General features: G+C 33.2%; 1 protein-coding gene across 11 annotated transcripts in view; it reads left to right on the plus strand.

Moving 5' to 3' along the window:
- LOC126822621 (uncharacterized) overlaps positions 1–24,913 on the plus strand; it is a 182,758-nt gene that overhangs the window by 151,112 nt on the left and 6,733 nt on the right. For 2 of the 11 annotated variants that reach the window (XM_056100919.1, XM_056100915.1), the window contains exons 2-4: positions 21,939–22,021; positions 23,578–23,684; positions 23,936–24,005. In XM_056100919.1, the coding sequence (XP_055956894.1) occupies positions 23,585–23,684; positions 23,936–24,005 (170 nt within the window). In that variant the 5' untranslated portion in view covers positions 21,939–22,021; positions 23,578–23,584. Of the gene's footprint in view, positions 1–13,474; positions 13,574–16,888; positions 17,247–18,703; positions 19,110–21,938; positions 22,022–22,373; positions 22,438–23,567; positions 23,685–23,935; positions 24,006–24,913 lie in introns of those variants that run through there. The other 9 variants (XM_056100914.1, XM_056100910.1, XM_056100909.1 and 6 more) reach the window with 8 other exon arrangements.

A 24,913-nucleotide genomic window follows, 5' to 3' on the forward strand; every position in this document is an offset into this window, starting at 1 on the left:
AACACTCGTTGATAAAGTTTTAAAAAAATCGGCAGAGCCTCGTTTTTTGTAACTTTATCAACTTGTGTTGATATTTTTTTATATCAAAAAAGCCTGGTAGGAGATTCTCTATATATCTTAACAAATATAACGCAATTGAATTGTGGGCGTTTAAAAACATAAGCATTTGGATTTGGGGGTTTAAAATCTTTGGGTGTGGGCGTTTAACAACTTTAACAATTGGGACGTGGACCTTTAATTACTTCTAAATTTGGGCATACATAGCAATTTAATATTCTTCAATTAATCTTTATAGACTTAATTCAATATGGTAGAGAATAATTTCCTTTTATTCCATTGACTTTAGATATCATCTACATGTATACTATAATGTTATATCAACTAGTTACATACATTTATATATCACCTACTATAATGTTATATCAACTGGTTGTACAGTCATTAAGCTATGCTCATTAAGCTATTGGGTATTCCTAGAAATTTAGCAAGCAGGTTGTTTAAGTAGGTCACAGCTCTATTGGTATATATCTGTCTTTTAAAGTTCAAGTCAATCGTAAGTGTATTGTTTTGGTATTAATTTGACAATGTAGGATATTAAGTTTATAACAAAAGAAAATGTTAATTTCAAATTGTTCTGAATTGTTATCCGTTTAAAGTTATATTTATTGTGCGTTGTGAAATGAGTTTTCTGCTATGTTTCGTAGAAAAGGTTCACATGGTTAATAACAACTGTTTGATTAAAGGAAATCATTTGTATAAATAATTTGATATACTAGAAATTACGTAAACTATTGTTAATACTTATTACATACGTTTATGAATTCATTGTTAATATTTTTATTGACATGCTTTGCTCAATTAGCCCCCCCCCCCCACGACATACAGACCCACACCCATATTATGTCAGATAGGATTTTTAAATTTGTAAAGTTTGTTGTCTGAATATGATCCACCTTATAATTAAAGATTGCTTTTATATAAAGTATGCCCGACCATACTTTTTATAAAAAAGTGACATGGCTGAAACTTACCAGGAACAAAGACCCATACGAAGGAACCACCGAACATTGTTTAGCTTATAGAAGGCAAACAAATAATCTGCAGTTCCAATACTTTGAGGGTTATGTGTAAAACTATTTACCAATAGAAGGATAACTAAAATTATATATTGTATTAAAATTATGTAAATTAATAGTTTTCATAAATTCAATAATTCATCTGGGACTAATTTGTTTTAGAATCCATTAGGTGGTTATTCATTATCAAAGTTTCAGAAAATCAAAAACCATATAAATCAAATCAAAGTTAGCCTTCATATTACAGAATTCCAATAAATACCTTTTAAATATTTGTGTTTTCACTGTGTTATAAGATATTGAATAACATTTTGAATAATTGTTGAATGGGGAAGTTCTGATATGCCAGAATGGTAAACTATATTTAGGTTGGGTGGGGCTAAGCTATAAAAGTCAGTGGGACTCGAGGAAAGTCCCAACATTTATGGTTAGATTTTGGAAAAACACATGGTCAATATTTATGTTAAGTTTGACAAAGAGTCCCATGTTTAGGGTGTGGTCGGACAGACTTTTTAACAATCTGGCATGGGGAAAGCCTCCAAAATGTTTGGTGAGATTTTTAAAAAAGATATCTTCCTAGTATGATCTTTGTTTCTGGTAAGTTTGTGCCAAGTAACTGATGACCTCATAAAAAGCCATCAGTACTATATTACCGACAAGGGGGCATTTGTCATGGAGAACGCCCCCAATTCTTTTTAAAAATGCCAAACAAAATTTCTATCATAGCACAGTTGAAAGTTGAAAGTCGATATAATCGTTTTCCGGGCACACTTTCCCGTAGTTCCTTTAGGAACTGTCTCTGAGCGGACGATGTCCACTGACAGTTCCTGTCGGGCCTTATATAGCTGCAATATGAAAATACGGTAAAATACCGCTCTTCCCCACCTGTGTATTTTTCGCCAAAAGGAATCATTTATCACTATATTATTTGACACAAATCATTTTGAATAATTCAACACAATTTTGAAATAGAATTTAGCAATGAAATAAACATGCCGTTCAAACATATTTTGTGTATGTTTTTAATCGCAGAATTCTACTTGAAAATAGTGTTGAATAATTATAAATGTGTCAGCGGTGGCTGAAATGATTCTTTTTGGTGAATAAAGTAGAATCAAGGTTAAAAATAGTAGTTAAGGATTCCAAAATAGCCTTAGAACAGAGGTGGGTTAGAGCGGTATTTTCATATTGCAGCTATATAGGTCCCGATAGGAACTGTCAGTGGACATCGTCCGCTTAGACTCTAGAGACAGTTCCTATAGCACACTGTATAGCGTATGCGCGTCTTCTTTAACCCAGTCGGTACAGAGAAATAGAACGTTGACCAGTCTAGTTAACCAAATCAGGGGTATCAGACTCTGTCCGCGACATACTCGTTCACCTCCCCCTACCCCCCCCCCCCACACACACCGATTCTTCTTAACTCTTGCAATGATTTTAGCTCAGGATATTTTAGTTACAGGTCTGGTATCCCAATAACTCAACTTCAACCCCGGCCTCTAGTAAGAAATAATATCAAAAACTTCGATCTTGAAGGTAAAATTTGCAGTGGTCATATTTAATTTAATTAATGGGTATTTCACGTGACTATACTTGATATTACATGGGGTATCTTCATTGTTGACGTAACCTCAACATGACACAGAGTGACATGAAGCGATATTATGTGCCGACATTAAACTTAAAAGAGCTCAATCGTTAATATTTGGGACACAAATGGGTCGCAACGCATATGATAATGTAATATGAATGTGTAACTGATTTACATTCAATCGTTTCTGTTGTTACAATAATTTCTAATCAGTTATGTTCGGCAACCTCTAGCGTCTGGTTATTCCAGTCTACATCGATAATATTTATTGCGCATGACTTGTAGAGAATATGCCTAGCTGCTTTCTTCAAGTTGCTTGTTACAAATGGCACCGAAACGTATGTTAAAATGTTTAATTTGTCTTAAATATTGGATATCAGAATCCCATCTTTCCCCGGTAAGATGACAACATCAATGTTGATTTAAATTAACAAATAATTCGTGTTTTCACTGTCAAAGATTTTTGATGATATTGAGTTAGAGACATAGCTACTTTTAACCATCGCTAATTGTATGACGCTCGCATTATATTCATATTTGTAACAGGATATCCCACTTAAACTATCGCTTGATAACAACTATTGAGATGATACTAGATGTATTATTATATTTATAACGGAAAATCAACAGGATCTTTCTCGACCAACACCGGGATCCTTTAAATATATAGAACTTGTATGAAGATTACAATTGTATGTGCTTTAGGTAGTATTGATATATTATAATTATAGACGGTGATCAAAACATAAACTGATCAACTCACCCAGGTCTCCATTAATATTCCAAGTTGTGTGTAATTTGCTTATATATCAGTATTATATGTCTGGTTATTAGACAATACGTTAAGATGTGTGACAAGCACGCTAGATGAATCATAACAAGATGATACTTATAGATCCTACGTTAAGATGTGTGACAAGCACGCTAGATGAATCATAACAAGATAATACTTATGTATACATGTAAATAAAACTACTGGTCTGTTTTATTATAATGTTATAAGTTGATCAACTCACATCACAGTTGATATAGTAGGCAGGTATATGAAAGGGTATATATTAACACACGAGATAGGTTTATATATATAGTAAGCAAGTATATTATCATATTAACGCGGGTATATATTAACACACGAGCTTGGTTTATTTATATAGTAGGCAGGTATATGAAAGGGTATATATTAACACACGAGCTTGGTTTATTTATATAGTAAGCAGGTATATTATCATATTAACGGGGTTATATATTAACACACGAGCTAGATTTATTTATATAGTAAGCAGGTATATTATCATTATAACAATTGGTTTTATGAAAATAATATTCCTGATAATGTCCAAACCCCAATCGTTATTCCGCTAATAAAGAAATCCAACGCGGATCTAAAATTTGAGAAAATTTACAAACCAGTTGCAAAGTGCTTACAGGAAGTTTCACATCACCGAGACTGTTATTGTTTCCGTACAAAATGACACCAACATGAATTTAGACCGACGTTAATATGTGCTTCTAATACTCTTAGATTTATCCGTGGCTTTAAATACCCTAGACCACAATATCTTGCTCCACAGGCTAAACTCTGCGGTGGCTGATAGGGACATGAAAAATAATATAATTTGTTTTTTTTTAATATTCATCCAAGTCAATTTTAATATAATTTGTTTTTATAATTTTCACCCAAGTCAATTTTAATTTCCCTGCAAGTCATTTGTAATTTAATTTTTTTTATAATTTTCACCCAAGTCAATTTTAATTTCCACCCAAGTCAATTTTAATTTTCACCCAAGTCATTTGTAATATAATTTCAATTCTGTTGAATTTCCACCCAGCGCGTGATGTCATCTCAATTAGCCTCGTTTCCAAAACACTAACTTTCTCCGCCATTGGGAAAATAAACGTGCAGGGGTCGACACAATCTTAGTCGTGATCTGGCAGTGAAACGTATTGAAATAAAATGAAATGGAGGTTTAACGTCCTACTCCGACTGGGTTACTGAATGCAGTATGCCAGAAGGAAAATTTTCCTCTGTCAGCGGCACGATATGAAATTTCAACTGTCAAGAGTTATTTTACATGCTCACCAATGTACTAGGGGCCTGGGTATTGATATCAGCATGCATCCGTCATAGACAACGCTACCGAACATCCAGACATAGAATTCAGCCCAGTTTGTTGGAAAGAGATAACAAAAAACAACTTGGCCCATGTGCACTAATGAATGATGGGTCACACGCGTGACTCTTGACCTTACTACTGGAAACAAACACAGATAGATTTTCCATGAAGTCAAAGGGCCTCTTTTCTTACAGGACACAGAGGGTCTCTTTTCTTGGACTTGTGGCACTTCAACTGGATTTGGTGCTTCCTTTCAGTTTAATTTTTGGATATTTTCAAAGAAAAAGTTTATTACACTTTCCAATTATAGGGCTATTTATATAGCAAATCTCCCCAGGGAGGTTCTCGCAAGATACTTGAATCGATATTTTGGTGCGTAAAATCCACTCGACACAAATAAGGTCATTTCAAGACTATAATATGACTCTTTCATTTCAATAGTCAGTTTGTACGTAGTGGTAGTGGAAGGAAACTTGAGTACTGGACGAAAACCCTACCCCTTGCCACGTACGAGCGGGAAATCGAAACCACGCCACTTGTATTATGACGCAATGCACACACGTTAACTATTCGGCCCCCCCCCCCGCCCCCTTTTCAATTCTGAAAATTTAAGGAAAGTCATGATTTTTTCCCTTTGATTTAGAGATCTTGTGATAATTTCAGTCCATAAAGTATAAATCAAATGTAATTACAGGCCTCATTTCTGACTCTGATACGTCGACAGGCCTGCTTGTGTTCACATAAAAAGTGATCATGGTATAATATCAAAAATCTTTATTACACTAGTAATGGCTTTCTGGTGACATATATAATTTAAACAAGAACTGTTAATAAAAGTATGAGAAAAATGTCTATTTGATATAAGGTAAAACATAATCTATTACAATCTTATACATGTAATTACAGAATGAGAAAAATATCTCTTTATTATAAGATAAAACATAATACATTGCAATCTGCTAATAACAGTATGAGAACCAGCGGTTGCCAGCCAAGATACGCCCATATTTTGCAAGAGATGGATTGAGAACAAGCAAAACAAAAAGCTATTTTTCATACAATCAGGGGCCATAATCCAGGAAGTTATGGTCTGAAATGCGCGAATATCGACATGGACTGAGATATTTGGGATATATATTTTAAGGTTCATCAAAGTTTGCGTCAAACTTCGTGTGTTTTCTCCGGGTCCTCCGGTTTCCTCCCACTACTAAAGCCCCCTAGGCGCAAGCGAATTATTGAAATAAAATTAAATCATATGTTAGTCCCGAAATGACCTAGTTTGTGTCGAGTGGACGTTAAACCGCATTTCTCTCTCTCTCAAAGTTTGGGTACGAGGGGCGGCCATTTTGTCCGGCAGTTTCGATCAGATTTTCAGAAAAATCGAACTCAATCATCATTAGTGCGTAATAGTGATATATTCAAACGTTTTTTTAAATCGGATAAAAATTGTGACCTCTAGAGGGACCACAAGCTAAAAACGAGATTTTTCGTACAATCAAGGGCCATAATTCAGTAAGTTGATTTCCGATAAGCGCGAATATCGAAAGGAACAAAGCTCTTTAAGCTATAAACATGCATTTCAAATTTCATCAAAATCAGATGATAACTGTGACCTCTAGAGTGTCCACACGCTAAAAAAAGTTGACTTTTCGTACAATCAGGGTCCAAAATCCATGAAGTTTCAATCCGATACATGCCAATATCGAAAGGAACTTAGATCTTTTGGAGATAAACCTATATTTCAAGTCTCGTCAAAGTCGGATAAGAATTGTGACCTGCATAGTGTCCACAAACAAATTGTGGATGGACAGCCGGACAGACAGTGGTGACGACAATATATGCACACATGAAAATATGGGCGTATAAAAATATCACTTTGATATAAGGTAAAACATAATCTATTACAATCGGATACATGTAATTACAGAACGAGAAAAATATCTCTTTAATATCGAAACGTCGTGCCTGTGTATAATAAACCAGTGATTGTTGTCCCATATAACTGTATAGTTTTGTTATGTTTCCAATTGCTAAATGCCACTAAAGGATTATATTCATCATCAGTATGGGGATGAGGCAGTTAAGTGTGTACGCCAGCTTAGTAAACTAGAAGGGAAATATATTCACGTGTGTAATAACTTAACCTTTCTTATGAGATGTAGAGACAGTGACATTGTGCCTAATGGTTTAAAGCTTAAGGGCCCAGTGAAATGATTAGTAATAAGAATGGTTTCGCATTGTACATAGACCCTCAAGTTTACTAAATGTTATTGTGCTTGATAACGATAAGAGAATACTTATCGAAACGTCGTGCCTGTGTATAATAAACCAGTGATTGTTGTCCCATATAACTGTATAGTTTTGTTATGTTTATAATGAGTTTTTTTCTTATGTTTAAAATAAAATCATTGCCTTATTCCACACATTGAACCCAATCGGCGTCGCTTTATAATGAGTTTTTTTCTTATGTGTAAAATATTTTAGAGTATTTTTTCAAATAATTTCCATAAAAAAAGATATGACGGCGATTTTATTATATAAATTCCTAGAAATAGAGAAAATCATTGCCTTATACCACACATAGAGCCGAATCGGCCTCGCTTTATAGTGAGTCATTTTCTTATGTTTAAAAGATTTTGGAGTATTTTTTAAATTAATTTCTATTTTAAAAAAATCGATATTAGGGTGATTAGATTATATAAATTAAAAATATTACCCTAGATATAGAGAAAATGGTTGCCTTATACCAAATATAGAACCCAATCGGCCTCTCTTTATAGTGAGTTTTTTCTTATTTTTAAAAGATGTTGGGATATTTTTTTTCAATTAATTTCCTGCATTCAAAAAACGAAATTAGGGTGATTTTATTATATAAATTAAAAATATTATCCTATATATCCTAGATATAGAGAAATCGTTGCCTTATACCACACATAGAACCCAATCGTCCTCGCTTTATAGTGATTTATTTTCTTATGTTTAAAATATTTTAGAGTATTTTTTCAAATAATTTCCATTAAAAAAAGATATGACGGCGATTTTATTATATAAATTCCTAGAAATAGAGAAAATCATTGCCTTATACCACACATAGAGCCGAATCGGCGTCGCTTTATAATGAGTTTTTTTCTTATGTTTAAAAGATTTTGGAGTATTTTTTTTTCAATTAATTTTCATAAAAAAACGATATTAGGGTGATTTCATTATATAAATTAAGGATATCATCCTATATATCCTATATATAAAGAAAATGGCTGCCTTATACCACATATAGAACCCAATCGGCCTTGCTTTATAGTGAGTCTTTTTCTTGTGATTAAATTATATTGGATTTTTTTTGTTCAATTAATTTTTATAAAAACAAGGATATTTGAATGATTTTATTATATAAATTAAGAATATTATCCTATATATCCTAGAAATAGAGAAAATCATCGCCTTATACGACACATAGAAACGCTTTATAGTGAGTCTTTTTCTTATGTTTAAAAGATTTTGGAGTATTTTTTTCAATTAATTTCCATAAAAAAAATATATTTGAATGATTTCATTATATAAACAAAGAATATTATCCTAGAAATATGGAAAATTATCATCCTATACCACATATCTAACCGGGGTTATATGGAAAGTTGCTAGACTTTTTAAAAGAGACACATTTTTATTTTAAATTTTAGTTGTATATAATGTAACCTGTATTTTTCATTTTAACTATTTATATACATAGAGGAGTTATTTATTTTTAATTTTATGTTTTATTAGTATTGTGCTTATATTTAGTTTGTCTCGTTGACGTCACCATATGTTTCGCTCAATATAGTCCGGTTGGTGCTGACGTGCCATTAAATACCATTTCATTTCATTTATACCACATATGTTAATATAAATATCTTATGTATAGTATTTTCCAAATACACAAAAACAGCTGAGAAATTAAACTATGAAAATAGATTGATTGAGATAAAAATATATATTAAATACTTGGAGAAAGAGAAAACTTACATTAATCGGCAAGATTCAAATAATTTAAAACTTTCTGTGTATCAAAAATATTGTATCCAGCGTCAGCTTTAACGATGCCAGAGTATGTTATAAAAAGATTTAATATTAATATATTTGCGTTCTTATGGAATGGGCCAGATAAACTTAAAGGAAATGTAATTAGTCAAATGAAGAATATGGGGGGATTAAATATGATAAATTTGAATGAAATGATGATAGCTCGCAGTATCTTTTGGATAAAGAAAATTTATACGAATGCAACACAGACTTGGAAAACAACATTTAATTTTATTCTTGACACGTATGGGGGCGATTTACTACCAGCTTGCAACTATGACCCTAAACTTAAAAACCTATCTCCCTTTTATCAAGAATTATTTCAAAATTGGTACGCTATATATACTAAACATGTTCATATGTTGATACACCAGAAAAATCAAATTTTCTGGAATAATAGATGTATGAAACTAGATAATAATATTTTTAGAAATAAATTTAAAAATAAAAATACATTGTATATGTATGATTTTATTGAAAATAATTTAAATGAACGGGTAACTGACGAATATTGTAGAAATTATATAAAAAGTACATCGTTAGCTGTCAAAAGATTTCTGAAAACTAACCCACACAACGAAACACAGAATTGTAAGAGTATTACTTATTTAGAAGAAATAAACACTAACTTAATATCTTGGTATAAGCATGACCTAACATCGATCACTGCTAAACAAATATATTCCGCGCGGATCAGCTTTTCTATGAAAAGCCATTGGCAATAGGCAAATGGGAACAGGAATTAGAAATCAAAATAAATGAATAACTAATGAAAGAGATCTTTAATCTTGCACATAATATAAGTATAGAGAGCAAACTTCAAAACTTCCAATACAAATATATCCATAAAATAATATATACAAATGCATTACTATGTAAATTAAAATTAACCGAATCCACTCTCTGCACCTTCTGTCGATCCGATATTGAGACAGTAAACCACTTATTCATTTTCTGCAGTTATGCCCAACAAATCTGGAGCGAAATGCTAGAAATTACCCTTAAAAGTAACATAAATATAACATTAACAAATAAAAATATCCATTTCGGGTATCCAGAAAAAAACAAGTTTCAATAATTTATGTGAATGGGACTTTACAAACCATCTAATATTCTTAACCAAATACTACATATATAGATCTAATTTATAAAAGGTTAAGCCATCACTATCCGGATATAATGCTTTTCTAATGAATAAAATCTCATTAGAATTGAAAGTTTTTAAATCAAATATCTACACTCTAAATAAATGGAAATATGTAGAAAACAACATATTATTATTATTGTAGAACTAGACTGGTCGCATACCCGTATCATTCAATTAGAATTATACAATTATGTGAACATATAAGAACCTAATAAACTAATAAAACCTTAAATGTACCATGCATTTTAATTCTTAAGAAGGTAGCTATTTACCTCCTCTCTCTTTCGACTTTTTTCGTGGAAAGGGGTATAGCAACCTGGTTTTTTTTTGTTTTGTTTTTTTTTGTTGTTTTTTTTTTTGGGGGGGGGGGGGCGGGTGTTTTGTCTTTTTTAAGTACCCTCCTAAATATGTAAACTCCCTCATCCCAAGGAAGGGAGATAACATAACTAGACGGGGGTGAAAAGAGAGAGAGAGAGAGAGAGAGAAATGGGGTTTAACGTCCACTCGACACAAACTAGGTCATTTCGGGACTAACATATTGTTTAATTTTATTTATATAATTCGCTTGCGCGTAGGGGTCGTTAGCAGTGGAAGGAAACCGGAGGACCCGGAGAAAACCCACGAGGTTGGACAGGCGACCCAACTGCTCCTTGCCACGTACAACCGGGGATTCGAAACCACGCCAGTCGACTCAATGACAGACTTTATGATACAGCGCGCGCACGCTAACCATTCAGCCATCCAACCCCCCACGGGGGTGAAAAGTTAAAGACCAAATTTATAAAAGGTCTATAGTAACACAGTGATTTTAACAGGTTTTAAAAGGCATTTCTTATTTTTACGTCTGAAGAAGAGGAATACAAGTATATTTAAATAATATTCCTGTCGTATATTGACTTACTTACTTTTTCAAATATATATATAAAAACCGACATTCTTGTATGTAACATTAAAAATTATTAGAAATCATGCTGATACTACAAATAATATATATATATTTGCTTATTTCTAATGTGTTGAAATAAATGTAAATTGTATATGACGTTTTTTTTTAAAATAGATTATATATTTTTTTTTTTTAAAAAAAAACATAAGTCGATGTATTTTAAAAAAAAAACAAAAAAAAACATATGTTAAATGCTCTTTTCCAATTTAATAAAAATTCTCATAATAAAATTCTTAAGTCGATGTATTTTAAACGAAAATGGAGTAAAATAGGGTGACAAAGTACAAAAATAGAAGTGCCCAAAGTGAAATTTTAACTAAGCTTGACAATTTAGATTCAAATAATCTCCGTGAGTACCGGAACCGGGTTAATTCTTTAATTCAAACTGACAAGAACGGAACTGACAACATTCCGTTAAACCATTGGCGTGTTCATTTTTCTAAATTATTTTCCAATTCTGAAACTAAACAAGATGACACTAAAATTAATAAAAAAAAAATCGGTAAGTTATTCCGAACATCTGAAGACAACAAAATGCTAAATGAAAGTATCTCTGCTTTAAATCCTTGAAGACAAATAAGTCCCCTGGTCCAGATTTAATTTTAAATGAAATGCTCATTTCTTCTATGAATATAATGATTGACCAATATTTAAAACTTTTTAATTTGATTCTCGAATCTGGATTTATTCCAGAGTCATGGTCAGAGTCTTTCCTTATCCGAATTCACAAGAAAAGATGAAATCAAGATCCAAATAATTACAGGGGTATTGTTCTGGCCAACTGTTTGTCCAAATGTTATTTGTCCATTCTTAATAAGAAAAGTTAAACTTATTTAGAAGAGAATGGCTATATTGATCATGCCTAATGTGGATATAGATCAAAGCATAGAACCACAAATAACATTTTTATTTTAAAAACAATCATTAATGAATATTAAATATAAAAACAGCCTTTGTACATTTTTTTCATTGATTTTACAAAAGCATTTGATACTGTCTGGGGAAGGGGGCTGATTTTCAAATTACTAAAACATAATTTTTATACGCGCACATGGAAATGAGGTCGTATATTGCCGTCGCCCCCGTCGGTCCGTCCGTCGTCCACAATTTCTACAGACTACATTGATCATCTTATTATTTTGAAATTGATATATGTTGTTTGCATTAGTGAGATGAAGAAGTTTATTTAATTTCAATAACTTCCATTAATTTTTTCTGGAGTTATGGCCCTTGTTTCACTTTACTGCACCTTGTGAACGCTCTAACGATAAAAGTTATCAACCGATATGTATGAAATTTATATGAATCATTTAAATTAGTACAACAAAGACGTCTATTGAATTTCAACAGTTTCCGTTAATTACATCTAGAGTTATGGTCCTTGTTTCACTTTGTTGAATCTTGTGAACGCTCTAATGACAAAAGTTATCAACCGATCTGTATGAAATTGATATGCATCATTTAAATTAGTGAAATGAAGAAGTCTATTGAATTTCAGCAATTTCCGTTAATTTCTTCTGGAGTTATGGCCCTTGTTTCACTTTGTTGCACCTTGTGAACGCTCTATCGACAAAAGTAATCAACCGATCTGTATGAAATTTATATGCACCATTTAAATTAGTAAAACAAAGAAGTCTATTGTATTTCAGCAATTTCCGTTAATTACATCTAGAGTTATGGCCCTTGTTAAGCAAGGTTGCGTCTTGACTCCAATGCTATATATAACATTTATGTGCTTTAAATAATTATGAACGACCTACAACATTATGTTTCAAATGCAAATGCACCTATTATTGATAGTGAAACTATATCTGCTGATGACTTAATTATATTTTCATTATCTCCAAAAGATCTTCAAAACAGTATAGATCAGCTTCATCGATTTTGTAGTGATTGGGAGCTTAACCTCAATATTAATAAATCTAAAATAATGCTTTTTAATACTCGTGAGAAAAAACTGCACAAGTCTTTCTATTATAATAAACAACCCATTAATATAGTTTTGAATTGCGCATATTTAGGTGTTACTATTACCAATAATTCTTCTTTTAAAACAGCTATATGTGATCTAATTAAGAAAGCTTCATTTGTACTTTAATTCCATTTATCATATTGACAATAAACTTAGAACATATGGTATTGTTTAGCCATTTATTTCAGCACCAGCACAATATCTGACAGGTGTTGAAAACCCTAAATTTAAGTCTGTTATGACATCTTTACGTGTTAGTTACAGACAAATCACACCCAATCAAAGGTTATGTCAACAATGTTCTAGTAACGACATTGAAACTGAAGAACATTTTCTGTTACACTGTAGGAATTGTGATAAACTGCGATTAGGTTATCTGCATCCAGTTTTCCATTCTCACCCTGACATATCTTATCTTATGGATCCCAATCGGCCACGCTGTATAGTGATTCTTTTTCTTGCCGTATTTTTTTTTATATCAATCAATTTCCATAAAAAAGATATTAAAGTGATTTTATTACATAAATTAAGAATATTACCTTATATATTATTATTATTATATATCCTAGAAATGGGCAGATTCATGGCCATATACATTATCTTATCCTAGAAATAGAGAAGATCATCGCCTTATACCACATATAAAACCCAGTCGGCCTCGCTTTATAGTGAGTCTTTTTCTTATGTATGAAATATCTTGGCGTATTTTTTTTCATTTAATTTCGATTAAAAAATGATATATGGGCGATTGTCTTATATAAATTAAGAATATTATCTAATATACCCGGAACAGGGAAAATCATCTCCCTATACCACATATGGAACCCAATCGGCCTCGCTTGCTAATGTTGGAAAGATTTTGAAGTATTTTTCAATTAACTTCCATTAAAAAAATAAATAACAATAAAAGTCAGTTTATTATATAAATTAAGAATATTTTCATATACATGTAAAAAAAAAATAAATAAATGACAATAAAAGTCAGTTTATTATATAAATTAAGAATATTTTCATATACATGTATATCCTAAAAAATAAATAACAATAAAAGTCAGTTTATTATATAAATTAAGAATATTTTCATATACATGTATATCCTAGAAATAGGGAAATTCTTCGCCCTATACCACGCATAAAACCCAGTTGACCTCGCTTTATAGTGGATCTTTTTCTTATGTATGAAAGATTTGGGCCATTTGTTTTCAATTACTTTCCATGAAAAAGTTATTTGAGTGATTTTCTTATATAAATTAAGAATATTATCTTATATACCTAATTGAAATTATCCGATACAAAGTAATTTTTATTCACACCACGGTTCAATTAACAATTAACGCTATAGACTAATCAATGCTTATTCCTAGTTTATCGTATAAAATACGTAAATTAAAAGTTAATATAGAATGAAATCAAATATGGCACGGGAATTCAATCCACTAAGTTCGTTTTCAAAAACTTAAACCTTATTTTAATTCAGTCGTGTGACGAAGATAACGGAACTGGCGGTTTCGTTGATGATCTACAAACTAAACTTGATTACCCAATCAACAATTTTAATCCCCCGAACTGTCAGGTGCTAATTAATTTATTCTTAAGTGTTGAGATGAACAGTTATAATAAACTGTATGGAGAAAGTGTAATATACATGTGTAAAGTTGTAAATAATAAACAAAACATAGGTTACTAATGTATGAAACTTAATGGACCATTCTCGTTTTGATTTGTTATTTTATAAATATTAGAGCCTCGTGATTGTAAATTATATTCTAGAGGAAATGTGAATATGCCACATGCGTATGATAGAGAGTTGTGTATGTATGTCCAAATAACTAATAACGCAAATGTCGAACTCAATTTATGATTATTACTTGAAACCCTTTCGTTTCGTAAAAGCTGACATAAGACATAATTATTTATATTGGCTTCATTGATGTTCATATTCCACACCCATTTTGTTCTTTTAATCGAAAGCCTATTACGGTAGGTGTATTGTGGGCTGATTAGAATTTATTTTGACCAATAGGACACGGAAATGCCTCTGTTATGACATTTAAAGGACAAATATTAAAAAGGATTTAAAATTAAAATTTGGTCACTGTGAAGTCACTGGCGTCTGGGAAGATTAAGAGTGTTTTTGATAATTGGCAAAATCGTTATTCGGGCAAGTCTATTTTTGCGGACTTGTACGTGACAAGGAGTAGGGTCGCCTATCTAACCTCGTGGGTTTTCTCCGGGTCCTCCTTTTACCCCCCACTGCCAAAAACCCCTATGCGCAAGCGAATTATTGAAATAAAATTTAACCATATGTTAGTCCCGAAAAGACCTAGTTTGTTTCGAGTGGACGTCAAACCCCGATATTTGCGTGATTTCTGATATAAATTAAGAATATTTTAAACTTATATATCCTATAAATATAGAACATCATTGCCTTATACCACATATAGAACCCAAACGGCCTCGCTTTATAGTGAATCTTTTTCTTAAGTTTGAAAGGTTTTGTGTATTTTTAAATTAATTTCCATTAAACAAAAAGATATTAGGGTGATTTCATTATATAAATTAAGGATATCATCCTATATATCCTATATATAAAGAAAATGGTTGCCTTATACCACATATAGAACCCAATCGGCCTTGCTTTATAGTGAGTCTTTTTCTTGTGATTAAATTATATTGGATTTTATTTGTTCAATTAAACCGATATGTGAGTGATTTTTATATAAATTAAGAATATTATCCTATATATCCAAGAAATTGAGAAAATCATTGCCTTATACCACATATATTAATTTCCATAAAAAAACATATTTGCAGTGATTTTATTATATAAATTAAGAATATTACCCTATATATCCTAGAAATAGAGCAAATCGTTGCCTTATACCACACATTGAACACAATCGGCCTCCCTTTATAGTGAATCTTTTTCTTAAGTTTGGAAGATTTTGGTGTATTTTTTAAATTAATTTTCATTTAAAAAAACGATATTTGAGTGATTTATTATACAAATTAAGAATACGGTCCTAAATATTATAAATATTTTCAATTAATTTCCATGAAAAAAATAACAATAGAGTCTGTTTATTATATAAATTAAGAATACTATTTTTTATGTATCCTAGAAAAAGGGAAATTCATGGCCCTATACCACATATGAAACCCAATCAATCGGGCTCGCTTTATAGTGAGTCTTTTTCTTATGTATGAAAGGTCTTGGCGTATTTTTTGTCAATTAATTTACATAGAACAATGATATTTGAGTGATTTTCTTATAAAAGTTAAGAATATTATCTTATATATCCTAGAAATAGAGAAATTCAGCATCCTATACCACATACAGAATCAATCGGCCTCGCTTTAAAGTGAGTCATTTTCTTATGATGGGTTATATGACACGACAAAACGTGTTGTGGAATTAACTTCAAAATTTTCAACAAACTTATTAAATTTTCATCAGATTGAAATACTTCTGTAGATATATTAGGTGATATTGGAAATCGTCCTGCCTCAGAGAAAGATCCAACGGTAGTATTCTCAACTTCAGGGAAAATAAGTTTTATGTTCATCATTAGGCCTAACAATAAATGCCCCCTTGCAACCTCAACCTTCAAAAAAGTGGGAAGGGCCTAAACAACAAAAGGGCGGGGCTTAAATTATACTCGCTTTATAGAATCTATCAAAATCGTCCCGGTTTCATAATATCTAACACTTACCCTATTGTTTGGTATTCGTCTCTATGATTTGTTTATGTAGTTAAATGATGTTGTATCAACAGTCTTGTATAATCTAGTCTATGACACTAATGTTGTATCAACACAGTCTTGTATAATCTAGTCTATGATACTAATGCTTTTGTTAAATAATGTTATATCAACAATGTCTTAAATAATCTAGTCTATTATACTGTATCAGCACTGCAATACCTAGTCGCAACATTTTGTTTATCGTGATACCAATGGGTATCTCTCAAAGTTAGGGAGGAGATTGACCCTCCCACATTTGGGTTACGTAGTCATGATTACATATTACAGCTGCCAACTAGGGTTTGGGTTACGGTTATAGTCATGGCGTGGTATTCTATTTTCCAGCCTAATATATTAGTATGCATATCCTGCGAGCCTATGATAAGCCACGCCCATTGTCCGTATAATTAGGGCTAGGTTCATTATATTAATCATTGATAATCTAGAATTATAACAGGGAAGAAAATTAAATAGTAACGTCGCCATTAAATTGTTGAAATAAAAGATTCTACAAAGAGGATTATTATCATATTGAAGCTTGTGTCAGTAAAGACTCTACAGAGAGAATTATTGCCATATTGAAGTTTGTGTCCACTAAGTAAGTGACAAGTAATTTTAATACAACTGAACATATCTAATTTACATGATTATGTGTGAATACGTCATTACATGTAACAACTCAGACAATAACATAGAAATATGTGGGAAAATTGTAACGTTTGTAAAATACCAACCAACATGTCCGGTTAGTTTACAGTGATTAACTTTCTATTAGCCTTAACGACCGATTAATCAAATTTCCAAAACCGGGTCGCTTTAAAACGGATTGTGACTGCTATGTTGGAGGAAATGGAGATTTACTAGAAAAGGACAAATAAACGAACAATAGATACTTGCCACATGTCATTTACAACGGCAAAACGCTTTACCCCCAAAAATCGGCTAGCATGTGTGTCCAGAATAAGCTTTGTGTTTATTGCCATTTGGTATATAAAATGCACCAAATCAGTTTTAGCAACTTATGGGTTAACTATTTACACAAGTAAAATTCGGCAAACCATTTTTTAAACTATGTCACATTGCAATTACCGACCCGGTTTTAAAATAATGATAAAATGCGAAAAACGTATTGCCCCCAGGATAAATGCAGCTTCTTCTTGTATATTGCCTTTTGGTTTAAAGACTGCGTCTAATATGTTATCCAGTCCCATCTAAAACATTTGCAGCCCTTGGTGATTTTTTTAGACGCTATAAAGGCCTGCAACAACTATGTGTACTATCTCATATCGGAACAACAACGAAAATACCTCCACGTAAAATCGACTCTGGATTTTATAATCGAATACTGTACAGCGTTTACAAATTTCAGTGACAGAGGCAATAACTTTTAAAATCGATCGAACACTTTTCAATTCGATCATGTATTGCAAAGGGGTTAACGCCCACTGGACACAAATCAGGACAGACAAGAATGACACTGACAAAAATATACTTTCAATTGAATTGGGGGCGTTTAACAACGTGGGCGTTTAAAAACTTCAAGAATTGGGATGTGGGCGTTTAATTACTTCAAAATTGTGGGTAAAACAGCCCTTTCATATATCCTATAATGTTAAATCAGCTAGTATATATCACCTACATGTATATAATGTATATTATATGTATACTATAATGTTATATCAGGTAGTATTCATCACCTATATGTATACCATAATGTTATATCACCTACATGTATACTGTAATGTCATATCAACAAATGGTGTATAGTGTACAATAATTCCCGAGGAATCTACGATTTATGCATGTTGAGCTGTCGTGTATTCCCAGAAATCCTCACTTGTATCAAACTTCTCTTTTTTTCCGAGTAAACGGACCTTTCTCCGAAATTAACAAAAACGCCTTCAACCCGTAATTATGCATGTTGACTTATACTGAAGTATTCATTTCCGCTCACACGACCTTTTCATCAACATTAACACAAGCATCTACAATTCATCTTTATGCTCGTTGAGCTATCGGGTATTCCCTAGAAGTTCAGCCCATTAGATAGCAGGTCACGTATAATATCGGTGAATCAGATTGTTGTGGTAGTGTACATGCACATTAAGTTATTGGGTATTCCTAGAAATTCTGCTCATTAGCAAGCTGGGTGTTTGAGGTGAATAGCTCACAGCTAACTGTAACTGTATTGTGGATATTAAGTTTATAGACATTAAGAAATGAAAATGTTAAATTCAAATTGTGCTGAATTGTTATCCGTTTAATGTCATAGGCGTTTTTGTGAACCGATTAGATTAGACCGATTAGCTATTATACGCATTTGTGAACCAAGTTGATTATGCTAATCGTTACATTTGTGAGACGATTTAACTCAACTGATTAGGCAAATCGACCTAATCGTCCCAGGAGGTGTTTAGGCGATTAGATTTGACGTTTTCAAAATGGCGGAATGTTCGACATCGTAAGTAATTTTTTTAATGCTTATTGTTGTTTTTCTCCATAAAAAATGTTTTTTTAAAACACATTTGATGTGTTTAAAGTAGCTAAGTCTCTAACTCAATATCATCCAAAATCTTCAACATTGAAAACACGATTTATTTGTCAAATTATATCAACATTCATGTTGTGATCTTAACGGGAAAAGATGGGCTTTTGATATCCAATATTTAAGACAAAATAAACATTTTACCATTGGTACACCAATCGTGTACCATAATGCGCTTCAGCCCCAGTTGTATCAAGAGACTCGAGGGACGAGGCTAGACACATTGCACCAAATCAAACGGCGTATGTAAACTGGAATAACCAGACGTGACGCTAGAAATTTGCACTCGCTTGAGACTGCTGGCTTATTTCGCCGAACATAACGGATTTGAAATTGGAGTAAAAACGGAAACCATTGAATGTAAATCAGTTTATATACATTCATATTACAGTATTATATGCATTGCGACCCACTTTTGTCAATTTCTAGGTCCCAAATGTTAGCGATTTAGCTCCTTTAATGTTAACTTTAAAGTCCACAAGAATGTTAGATCCCCTCTGGCTCTAAGCAATTTTAGGCCCTCTGGGTGCCAGCAGTGTCACTGTAATCTGTAGGTAACTTGGACTACACGTGAAACACACGCCCCCCTCGTCATGTTAGCAGAGACAATATTTTTTCTGATCGGTGTCCGTGATGGCAGCCATCTTACCAAATGGTAATTATCAAATTTCACATTTGTGGACCATAGCTAATCAAATCGAAATCATACCAAATCGTACTAGCAAATCAAAACCTAATCTAATCGACTCACAAAAACGCCTCATATTTACTGTGCGCTATGAGAATATCAATTGCTTAAAGATACATTATGGGAGATTCCAAAACGAGTTGGCTGTTCTCACTATAATAGTTAAAAACTAGATAATGTAAAGGCAATTTGCTGTAAATTTCATTCAAATTGATCCACTATGAACCGAGAACTAAGCTGTTGAAATTTCCGGCCTTGATCATCGTTACTAGTCACTAGTCAGTACTATAAACAGCATAGTCTCGATTATCCATTTAATCGTTAAATCGTGAAGGAAGGTAATGCAGTAAATCGGCTCATAATCAACTAAAGATCGCAGAGTTGATTATGGCCCGGATAGGTTAATTAATGTCTAATTAATAATTTTTCCGTGTTGTCTGGGCAATCACCCCCTCCCCTCCCCATCTCCATGTCCATATTATGCGAAAATTTTAAAACAAACTTTAGAAGTTTGTTGCCTGGGCATCGGTTATTTAAATGAATTTGAGCGACCTTATAACGGTGTGACAGTACAGCTTAACACTAAAAATTCACTAAATGTATTTACTATGTGTCCGGGTAAGATAAGATAAAGAGAAGATTTTATTGTATCATTGCATCCACCAAGGACAGCATACACAGTTTAAACAATAGTTGATCATACAATTATAACATAACATCTGGGCTGATCATTTATGGATGTACAATGTGATATAATAAGTCTATAGATGGTCGGTATATGTTCACGTCAAATTTCTCGACCCAATAGAGAGAGTGAAATGGGCTTTAACGTCCACTCGACACAAACTAGGTCATTTTGGGACTAACATATGGTTTAATTTTATTTCAATAATTCGCTTGCGCGTAGGGGTCTTTAGCAGTGGGAGGAAACCGGAGGACCCGGAGAAAACCCACGAGATTGGACAGGCAACCCTACTCCTTGTCACGTACAACCGGGGATTCGAAACCATGCCAGTTGACTCAATGACAGGCTTTATGATAGAGCGCGCGCGTGCTAACCATTCGCCCCCCCCCCCCCAATAGAGGGCTGGTGAATGTGTGTGTGTGTGTGTGTGTGTGTATGTGTTGGGGGGAGGGCTACTTAAAAAGGAAAATGTGCATTTCTTTCTTTACTTAAACGGACACCAAATAAGATTAGGAAATGAAATGAAATAAAATGAAATGAAATGAAATGAAATGGGGTTTAACGTCCTACCGTTCTGCTCCGATTGGGTTAATGAAGACGGGCATACGCCTTAATGCGATCAACTTTAGAAATATTTGCTTTGGTTGTGATTATTTAGATTTGTTCAAGTTTGGTGAGGAAGCCCTTTTCACCTGAAGCAATTGATGTATTGTAAAGCAAATTTATATTGTATGGCTTAAAAAAATATAATAATTGTAATAATATGACCATAGATTTTTTTTTTTGGGGGGGGGGGGGAATGACCGAATGGTTAGCACGTGCGCGTTAAATCATAAGGTCTGCCATTGAGTCAACTGGCGTGGTTTCGATTCCTCGGTTGTGCGTAACAAGGAGTAGGGTCACCTGTCCAACCTCGTGGGTTTTCTCCGGGTCCTCCGGTTTCCCCCCACTGCTAAAAGCCCCTTCGCGCAAGCGAATTATTGAAATAAAATTAAAACATATGTTAGTCCCGAAATGACCCCCCCCCCCCTCTCTCTCTCTCTCTCTCTCTCTCGAGTTCCATCTTATACAATGTTTGGCACTGCAAGTATTCTTTCAGTGTAGTCTCTGTTTCTTTTTAATGTTAATAAAAAAAAATGGCTTTGAAATAAAATGAAAAAGTTGGATGTGTTCAAAAATATTCTACTGTATTCCATTCATATCCTGTTGACTGAGAGACGGTTAAGTAATATATGCACTGTATTATATTTATAACTAATGTAGAGGTCATGGCGTTTTACTTGGTCGATCGTCGATTTTGAATGTAACCTATATAATATGAACATATTGTGCAGGCTTTATAACGTTATGACATCTCTGCATTTTATTATAGAAGGCCATTAGCAAGCAGGTTGTTTGAATGAATAGCTCACAGTTATATTGGTATACATCCATCTTTTAAAATCCAAGCCGATCGTAAGTGTATTTTTCTATTATTAATTTGACAATGTTAAATATTTAGTTGATGACATATTCACTTGAACATTTAAAAGGGACTTAATTTAAAAGATAAAAGGAGAATTTCTGAATGTCAGTTCTAATGGGGTCATTTATGAGAATTTCTGAATGTTAGCTCTAATGGGGTCATTGATGATAATTTCTGAATGTTAGTTCTAATGGGGTTATTTACATGTAGAGTAGATGAAATGATTTTGCTGCCACGCCCAAAGTTCACTTGGCTAATAAGAAACTTTTGTTGTGATTCTCTTTTGGGAACATCATAAACTTAATGAGTGAATTTGAACAGGAAATTTACGTAACTGTGTCTTAATGTTGATGCGGTTCTAGTTTTACCCTCTGGGAAATACATCCACCTACAATTCAAGCCAGTCGTAAGTATATTATAACATTTAACTACATTCATAATGTTATAGATATAGTTCATAGCGACCCTTGACATGCCCGACCCCCAGGGGCAGAGCCACGCTCATTTCTTGTATTTGTTTGTTTGTCGTCTACAGACTGCATTTCTTAGCGTATCATCTCGAAACTTTGTATATTTATTCTTTGTACCCTTAGCAACATCTCTATTGTTTGTGGTGCATGCCACGCTCATTCTTGTTTTGTGTGTCTGTGTGTTACTTGCAGGTCACAATTCTTAATCGATCGTCTTGAAAACTTGTCATACTTGGAACATTTATTCTTTATACCGTAAAGACAGCAACTATTTATTTTGGTGCATGCCCCGACACCCTGGGGCGGTGTCACACCCACTTTTTTGTTAATATTTTTTTCTGTAAATAGGAATGTGGACGTATATTGCAGCGTTAGCGATGCTGGTGTTTTTAGCCCCGTTGGAGAAGAACAGTAGGCTTTTAAATCCTATTTCATTTCAGTTTATAGCGAAGTAACTTTACACAGTACTTGAAACATTGTCCAAATCTATCAAAGTTCAAATCCTCAATGAACACGGTTTCAACGCTATGTATTTCTTGAATTGTGGAGAACTGAGTCATTTCCATGTACTTATCTTTGTACTTATCTCCCTTTATATGAAAACCAAAAATCGCCATACTAATAATCCCTCGGGCTGGAATTTACGTTGTGAGGGTTTGTGTTGAACTGTAGGTAAGGACATCTTGACAAAGCAATCGAGTAACCCGAATTAAAAAAGAGAGAAATGGGTTTTAACGTCCACTTGACATAAATTAGGTCATTTCGGGACTAACATATGGTTCAGTTTTATTTCAATAATTCGCTAGGGTTCTTTAACAGTTGGGGGAAACCGGAGGACCCGGAGAAAAGGTAGAAGGTAGGACAGGCGACCCTACAAGCGGGAAATCGAAACCACAACTCAATGACAAAACTTATGATGCAACGCGCACGAGATAACCATTCCTCCAGTAGAAGGAAACCTTATGATGCAACGCGTTAATCATTCGTCCCCCCCCCCCCCAAAGAACCAATGCATCTTTCCTTCAACCAAACAAACTTTATTATTGTTCTTTATGTTTTATCTGAGAGCTTTCCAGTTTTAGAATGGATGAGACCAATGTACCACGAGATGACAAACCGGCTAAAAGAGAAAGTTCAAACGGGAGTGATGATGAAATGGAACACCTGATACCAACTAAAATAGGTAAATTGATAACTTTCAAATTAAATTCTCTACTTGTAACGATTGCTATTCTGTATTACTGTTGTATTATGGAAATAGTAACTTGTAACGATTGTTATACTGTATTACTGTTATATTATGAAACTATTGCATTATTAAAACTATATTTGTCCTTGGTCTGTCAACTTTATACAACAGTTTAGTCAACTATCATTCAGATCCAATGTATAGGTGGGGTATATTTGACTTATTATATTTTTATTGTTTTCTAGTAAAATTATCTGATGAAAGTGAAAGTGGGAATATCGAACCAAAACATGAACTCCAGAAGATACAGGAAAGGTAAATATCTATTATAACGTTTATAATGTACAGGTTGGATAACTATTATTATTATTATTATTATTCATAAACTGGGGGATTGGATGGCCGAATGGTTAGCACGTGCGCGCTGTATCATAAGGTCTGTCATTGAGTCAACTAGTGTGGTTTCAATTCCCCGGTTGTACGTGGTCGCCTGTCCAACCTCGTGGGTTTTTCTCCGGTTCCTCCGGTTTCCTGCCATTGCTAAAGACCCCTTCGCGCAAGCGAATTATTGAAATAAGGATGAATCATGTTAGTTTGCTTTGAGTGGACGTAAAACCTCATATCTCTCTCTCTTCTCTCTCTCTCTCTCTCTCTCTCTCTCTTTATATATATATATATATATATATATATATATAAATAAACTATCATTGCTATGAATAAATTAAAATGATGTACTACCGTTGAAAAGCCTCTAAGAATAAGTGAGTTTTCAGATTTGTCTTAGATAACGCCACGATGAACTGGTGCTAATATTTTGGGGTAGTATTTCAAATGGCTAATACCACGTGTTGTTCTTTGTTTTATGAGTCAACATGGCTAATACCACATACATGTAGTTTGTTCCACTGAAGAGGGACATATATGGTGGGGGGGGGCAGAGTTTATTTAAGTATCTATACGTGTATGTTAGAACGTGTATATGAACTTAAAGGATCAGTCTCGGTTATATTTTGGAGAATAAAACTGCTTGATTTAGTGTTAAAGGCTCTTAAAATCCTCTACCTTAGGCTCGCGCAACTAACTTAATATACGTGATACATGTTCAAACAACTTAAACCCATCAGTCTTCATCTGGAAATGGAGACCAGTGTCCCATGTCGTATTATGTGGTGTCTGGATGAAACCAGTTTAGTTTGCTAATTTATCATTTGTACTTGATAACG

This window comes from Patella vulgata, chromosome 5, assembly GCF_932274485.2.
Source record: "Patella vulgata chromosome 5, xgPatVulg1.2, whole genome shotgun sequence".
NCBI lineage: Eukaryota > Metazoa > Mollusca > Gastropoda > Patellidae > Patella > Patella vulgata.